The sequence below is a fragment of the Mauremys mutica genome, chromosome 2 (genome assembly GCF_020497125.1).
Source record: "Mauremys mutica isolate MM-2020 ecotype Southern chromosome 2, ASM2049712v1, whole genome shotgun sequence".
In the NCBI taxonomy this organism is placed as follows: domain Eukaryota; kingdom Metazoa; phylum Chordata; order Testudines; family Geoemydidae; genus Mauremys; species Mauremys mutica.
Window position 1 is genome coordinate 246029559 of NC_059073.1, and position 7739 is coordinate 246037297.

A 7739-nucleotide genomic window follows, 5' to 3' on the forward strand; every position below is an offset into this window, starting at 1 on the left:
AAACTAATCTGAAAAGTTTTCAAAATAAGTCACTGTTTAAAAATGTATAGTGTGTACCTTCTAAAAGTGAAACCTACATCTATCTCTGAGTTGTGAAGAATATGTGTTAAAGGTTGTAACAACCAACAAGAATGCATTTTTATGTAGAAAACCATGATTAAATCAAGTCTTCCTGATTAGTGATTTAAATCAAATCCACCCTGTTTAACATATTCAGAGATTCTAAGGCCAGAAGGGACCATTGTGATCAGCTTAACCTCCAGTATAAAACAGGCCATAGAATTTCCCCAAAATAATTCCTAGAGCACATATTTTAGAAAATAAATACAATCTAATCTGAGGTATACCTTGACGGTTTGCTTGCACTTTTAATGTTTGCTTAATGTCTCAAATATCACATATACTTTGCAACATGACAGATGCAGTGTTAAGGCTAGCTTTTCCAAGTCCAAGTAAAATGAAACTGTTGCTGAGAAAACTGATAGCCATCAACTACGGATGGCAACAACACCTATCAAACCACTCAAACTTCAATAGCAGAAGGCAGTATGTTTACTTCCTAGTTTCCTAATGCATTACTAAATTTAGTGGGTTGCTAAACTCTGCTATACTGTTAATGTACCAACCCATATTTTGAACATGTTGGCTTCTTCATATAATTCTACTTTATACATTCTTTCCATCTTTTCTTTTGCAGTTTAATGTGCAGCTTTTGTCTGGGTGGAATACAGCAAAGGGCAAGAATGGAAACCAGAAACTTCAGAATCCTAATTCCAGTTTTGCTACTGACTTGTTCTGTGGATGTTGACAAGTCAACTTATATTTCAGTTTCCCCCTATGTATAATAATACTTGCTTACTTCATGGGGGTGAAGATTAAAGTTAATATAGTGACTTGAAAATATAAATCACTGTGTAAGTACTACCAAAAGTGGAGTTCTTTTATAGTGGTATCCTCACTGAACAAAAATACTATTTCCTTTACATGTTTGTGAGCTGCTGCAATACCTGCAACTTCAGACAGAAGAAAAACCTAAATCTTTCCATTTTTCTATGCCATAGGATCTGAAAAAACCCTTTTAGGAACCTGTTTAATAGCACAAACAAGCTGATTAACACAGTACACCTAATAAACATCCTTATCAAAGGAGACGATCACCAGACCCTTGATCTATCTAAACTGCCTTTCACCTCATGGGATCTGTTTCAAATTTAGTCCAAAGTGACTTAGTTACCCGTGTTATGGATTATACTTCAACTAAAGCAATTTTTAAGGGTGAAGGTAGGGTAAAAGAGGAGGGAGAGAGAATTGTTGTGGCCACAAAAGAGAATGCTACAATTGTGCATGAACATTGGGCAACTAGTAGGAAGTTCCATAAAAAAAAAAATATTTCCTTATATTTAATTTGTTAGAGATAAAAGAGAGGTCTTGATTTTTGGTACAGCAGGACCCTTGGTATAAACTCCCACTGTGTCAAACTGTTGGATGCCTTTAATCCAGGAGACGTGCAAATAGTTTAATCTTTTGAAGGTTTTTTTATTTTATTTTTTAAATACCAAAAGCTTCATATGTGCATAGGCAAAACAGCACTCTTCTGAAGTAGTAAATGATAAACACACTTATTCCTTTGGAGCACCTGGCTATTACTTTCTCTTATTAGTGTTGGCAAACCTCCAGGAGTTGTTTATAAAAATATTAAAAGTGCTTAATTCCCTAAACAGCTAAATCAATTAAAATATTTTTTCAAGTTGTGCCTACAGCTAACTCTGACTTTGGAAATTTCAGGAAAAAAAAAGATTTACATTACAAACCACATAAGTGAATGTTTCTGATAACTCTAACAACACCAGCAGATACCTCTGTAATTAACACACTCAAATTAGGGCATTTCTTCTGAATGCAAAATGTTCAATCTGAAAAAAGACAAAAATTCTACAAAACTAGTTTGTATTTGAACGGCAGCTATAATATTATGACCTCAGGGGAAGTGAGATTCTATAAATTCAGTAAGTTTTTACATTTAATATGAACTACTGTCTTTGCTTCCCTGCAAAAAGGATCTAAACTTATTCAACTAAGGGGAATTCTGGTAGCTTCCCCCAGCCCTCCACATACACACCACCCCCTCCAGAACACACAGACTGCAACATCTATTTTGTTCACTCAACTGACATCTTACTGGAATAGTATTCAAGCCATCGTTTCTACTGAACTGTCTTTTGCTGCTAGTCATGTTGCCTTATATATCAATTTCTGCATTAAATAGGCTGAGGCATACATTCCTCACTTCACAAAACTGGGTTATTCTTACATTCAACAAGCCATAGGGCTTTTTCCTAAAACACTGGTTTGGGCTATAAAAAAAAACAAAAAACATGCACCTTAATGACGTAGTATTTTCCTTTTCTCACCTTAAGTTTAACTAGCACATTTCCAAGATTATTCTAGTGTACCCCCCCCAAAAAAAGTACATTTATTCAGTGTTTTGGGGTGGAGCAGGAGGCTTTTTTTGGGGGGGAGGGCTAATTTGATGAAGGTATACAAAACTTGAAAGTTCTCAGCCATGCAATTTCAATATTGATCATGTAGAAATGCTGGTAGCATTTTTAAAACACAGTTTTCCTACTAAAGTTATTTTTATGGCATGTTGAGTCTTAAATCTAAACATAAAAAAAGCTATCTTGTTTTAGAAACATAAATAGCATATTGAACATCCTAGAAAGGAGGGTGTGTGGAGAAGAGAATGATGGGAGGAAGAAATGGAGCATGCCATTTTCATTCATGCAGTAGTGATGTCAGTGTCTGCAGCAGCAGCAGCAGTTGCCTTGACCCCTAAAAGGCTCAAACCCAAAGTAGTTTTACAGAATATGTTTTTTTTTTTTTAAAGTAAATCTCAGGAAACCCACTCATAATACTGGAGTATTTCACACAAGATGGTTTAGAGGGGGGGATCAAATTCAAAGAATCTATACTGAAAGGAACTGAGAAAAACACCAGGTGTTTTAGGTAGAGAAAAACGTCTTTTCTGTCAAAAGCATAGCCAGTCTCCCACACCAGCATGCTCCTGAAACAATGCAAGTCAGTCTGCACAGCCAGAACTAAAACGGTCTCTGCATTGCAAAAAACAGGATTATGCCAATAGTGGGAACTTTCAGTTTACATCAAAAAGGGAAATGCTTTAAGAGTATGACACAAAATGTAATAGTTTCATTAAGACTTATGTCATACTCAGGCATGATTAAGAGGCTAATAATAGCCAAAGGAGTAAACTGTGCAACCATCTGTAGTAAGATGGTCCATGTTTGATGACAAGAAGTGTTTCAAGCCCTCCACTATGACTGCAGTAGTACTCCAACACCATTCTATAGTCTCTGTAGACACCACCATACAAGCTACAACTGATTTTTACTTCATGTACATTATGTACTAAAGATCCAGAACAGAGTAGATCAAAGAAATGAGGAGGCAAACTCATGCTGTGTGGTACCTCATCCATGCTCCAGATTTTGTAAATGTTTTTTTTGTTTTACCTTTTAATTCACAAAACTATAAAAACAGTCTTTATCACCCTAGTCTTCTAGAAAATGGTGCCTGTATTTCTGTAAAATAAAGCTGTTGACGTGTGCAATAGTGGTCATTATTAGGGTGATCACGTTGTTTTCATTCATTCATTCAGGATTTGCTTTAGGATGTCAGTTTCTGCAACAGCAGCTGGCTCGAACTGAAGGGGTGGGGGACAAATTCCTTGGGGTGCATACAGATTATGGACAGATATCTTGATGGACCACTTATAATTTTATATAGTACACACACAAAACAGTATCAAATTTTATCTGCTGCTAACATAGTTTACCATAAGGCAGGCTCAAGCAAGTTTAATGATGGAGAAGTCATTCAGTACTAATTTATAAGTCTGAACTATTAAGACAAAGACAGTTCCACAGTTCCAAACATGTATGTCACTTTGTAAAATTAAAATTTTACTCAACCAAAAATGTATTTATTAAAAACCTCACATGAATACATTAATGAAATACTTAACAGCTCTGCAGTACTTCTCTCCAACCACAGGTAATTACCCACATCCCACTCTCCATTTGAAGTGCAGACCCTCACACACTGCAACATTACAATCCTTATCACAAAGTTAGACCTGGGAACCGATTTATAATAATATTTGTCATCAGTTTTAATGTTCACGCTTAATTATATGCATCAAGTCTGTTTTGTTTTGGCTGACCTCCCATTTGATTTCCCAGAATTCAGAGTAACACTGTACACTTGTATGTCTCTAAAGGGGAGAAAAAGGAAGCTCAATAAGAAAAAAATATATACAAATTCCTAGAGTTAGGTTCATTTGTTCCCTTATCTTTTAAATACAACTTGACTGAAGCAAAATTGCTAAGGACTGTTTCCATTTGAAAGCATGCAAAACCCTGTAACTCTACAAATCTCTTTCCAAATAAAGATCATAGATCTATTGCATAATGTTGGCATAAATACTAAGATGTGATGGAAAGCATTTAGTTTTAGCTATAAGGGTAAATACTGTATACAGTATACCAACTCCAAACATTAATATTATTAGTCATATGTTTATATACTTACATAGTGAGTTGCCTGTATCCTAGGACTATTTGAATAGCCAGATCGGCTCAAGTCACAAACACGACAATAGACTTCAAGAATTCACCACAAACCCAGTAGGGATTGGGGGGCAGGGGAGAGGGGGAGAGTAAGGGAATTGATTCCATTGCTACAAAACATGTTGACAACCAAAACATATTTATGTTAATTTCTGTGGCAAATTATAAAGATTGAGAGACTTAGGGAGAGGTGCAGGAGGTGCTGAACCATATAAAATGTTCCCATGAAGAGGTGATGTGTGATACCTGATAACTGCAGCATGGTAACATACAAAGTGCATTCAGTCAACTGCTGAAGTGGGGGGAGGAGGGGGGGGGAAGAGGAGGAGACGGGACTAAGATGGCCACAGTCACTTTAACACCTTTAATAATTCAACAGACAACATGAAGCAGGTTGCTGATAATGAGTCTGTACTTATCGTAAAGCTTTTTAGGCTGTATTTTAGGTTGCGGTTTTTAAGGTTTCTATCATTTTTCTAATTTCTTTCTTTGAGGCATTTTATGGGTTTTTTTTAAGTCTAGCAGTTTGTTTCCAGCATTTCTTGAGACTATATTAGAATTCTGTGTTTTGTTTTGATGTGTACAAGAGAATTTTAAAATTCACATTTTAACCTTAAAGTTAAAAATGGGGTGTGTGTGTAGGGTTTAAGGGGTTGGGTTTGTTTTAAAATACCATGGAGAGGGAAGGGGTTGCTTTAGAGCTTATATCTGTGCCATCTCAATTCATCTGTGTGTGTAGCTATATAGGAGTGGTAGTGGGATATTCTAGGGCTTTTCTTTATCTCCAGGCATATACAGCGAGATGCATTTATAAAGGTGTGTTTTATACCCATGTGCACCGGGGTAGGATATTTTAGAGCACCTATCTATATCTCATCAAGTGTGTGTATATCAAAGCTTGTGTTAAACCCTCTTTGCATGGAGGGCAGCGGGGGAGGAGGGTGTCATACTTTATATGTTGTATTTGTACCTCCTCTTGTATGCGAGAGTGATCTTTTCAGGCCTTCTTAGCACCTCCTTTTGTGTGCATGTATGGGGGTGTATTTTACAGGCCTGTCCTCCTCATCACTCTATTTGGGAGCACAGAGAGGTATTTTAGCCCCAAACTCCAATCTCTCTCTGCAAAGAGTACTTTAAAGCTTCATTTCTCACTCTCCCTTGAAAAGGGAGATGACATTTCAGGGCTCATCCCCCCAGTTGCTCCCCTTTGAAGGGAGACGAAATAGAATTTCTTTTGAGGTCAGATCTCAGCCCCAATCTTTCTTTGGGAAGTGGGGAGAAGGGGTATTTCGGGGCTCGCTCCCCATCTCTCTGGGGAAACTCATCATGGGGGTATTTTCAGGTTTGGGACGAGTCTCCTGGGGGGTTATTTCATGGCTCGTCTCTTTGCAGTAGATCAGAGAGGGTGATTCCCTCCCTGTCCCTCTCTCGGGCGGGGGGGTATTTCGGGGCTCACACGCCCTCCTCTGGAGGGGAAGGCGCAGGAGATGGTGTTTCGGCCTCAGCCCCCTAGTCTCTCTCCGCCCCGGGTGCTTTACCTCTGTACACCGGGGAGCTGGGGCTCCGTCTCTCAGGTGAGCTGCTCCTCCTGCTGCCACCGCTCTCCGGCGAGCGCCGCTGCCTGCCCTTCACCCTCCCCGGGTCCGCCACGCCGCCTCCCGGGGGGGCAGTCACTGCCAGCGGCGGCGTCGGGCTGGGCGGGCTGCTGCCGCGGCCCCCTCCGCCGCCCGCCGGCCCGGTGTTGCTCCCCACCGAGGCGGAAGGGGAGCGGGTCGGGCTGTGCTGGTTGCCCCGCAGGAGCTGGTAGGGGACGGTCGCTCGGATGGGCTGCAGCAGCCGGCTGGTCCCGGCGCTGCTGGCGGCGCCTCCCCCCGCACCGTTGCCGACGGCGCCGCTAGCCGCGGTGGGTGACCCGGCGGCGCCGCGCCTCATCCTCTGCGGCGGGTGGTGCCCGGGCGGGGTCTGCGAGGAGCTGGACGAGGACGACATGGCGGGCAGGGGGGTCGCAAGTCCCGGCCGGGGCTCGGTGCGCTGCCCCCGGCCGGCTCCCCACATGCACCCGCCGCCGCGGGGGCGGGGACCGAACAAACGCTTCACGGCCCGACCGACTCTCCGCGCCGCCCGGCTACCCCCGGCGCTTCCTATCGGCGACGGCGGCTGCTCCTGCGCCAGGCTCTGGCCATCGCCGCCCGTCGGGCGCGCTACGTAGCCCCGCAGCCGTTCACATCGTATTGCGCTGCCCCTTGCGGCGAAGGGGGGGAGGGGTCCGCAGCAAGCCCCGTGCGCCTACCCTGGCGAGCCGCAGCAACCGCCACCCGCTCTCCTCGCCGCCCTGCCTACCCCCGAATGGCAACTCGTAGCCTCAGCCGCCCGGCAGCGACGGGCAAGGGCGGCAAGCAGCGCGCCCATTGGGTACTCTGCCTCCGTTAGCCCTAGCCTGATTGGCTACGGCACATGAAGGGCAGCACTATCCACCAATCAGAGGTCACTTTTAATGCAGGGGGGGGTAGGGAGAGCAGCTCTGGGCTGTGGGGAGCTGGCAGCCGTGGTCCGGGCGGCTTAAGTTGCCCGGTGGTGGGGTGGGCTAGCGAGGATGTTGCGGCCGCGTTACGCGGGGGGAGCAGGCTGCCTCAGGCCCCGGCGCGTGCAGCACTGGGGCTGGCCGTTACCCCGTCTGTGTGACTAGGCCACCCCCTCGCGCCTCCGGGCAGGCCCGTCCGTTGGCTCCGTGTCTTTGTTACCTCTGCGGCCACAGCGCGCAGGGAGAGCAGGCGAGGGCGCTGAGCCGGCACAGGCGAGCGCGGCGCTGCGTGAGGGCCGGTGCCGCAGCTACTCAGGGAGAGTAGCCCTGACTGTTCCCGGGGTGCCGGTGGGGCTGTAGACTACTCAGCGTACATGACGTGGGCTGTTGTCAAGTGAGCAGGCTCCCCTCAGCATTACACGTGAAGCCGTTATGGCCCCTGAGCCAGTGAGAAATGTGTGGCTCGTTCCTTGCCATTAAGATGGGTTTTATAGGCCCTCTTTTCTGTACCCGCTCAGGCCTCTAATCTAGCTGCACCCCAGTTTCCTCCTTTTAAATTTGCACCTGAACAG

General features: G+C 44.3%; 1 protein-coding gene across 2 annotated transcripts in view; it reads right to left on the reverse strand.

Moving 5' to 3' along the window:
* Positions 1 to 7092, reverse strand: part of GLCCI1 (glucocorticoid induced 1) — a 111873-nt gene extending 104781 nt beyond the window's left edge. For both annotated transcript variants that reach the window (XM_045005211.1, XM_045005210.1), the window contains exon 1: positions 6185 to 7092. In XM_045005211.1, coding sequence (XP_044861146.1) covers positions 6185 to 6701 — 517 coding nt within the window. In that variant the 5' untranslated portion in view covers positions 6702 to 7092. The remainder of the gene's footprint in view (positions 1 to 6184) is intronic.
* Between the last annotated feature and the right edge of the window lie 647 nt (positions 7093 to 7739).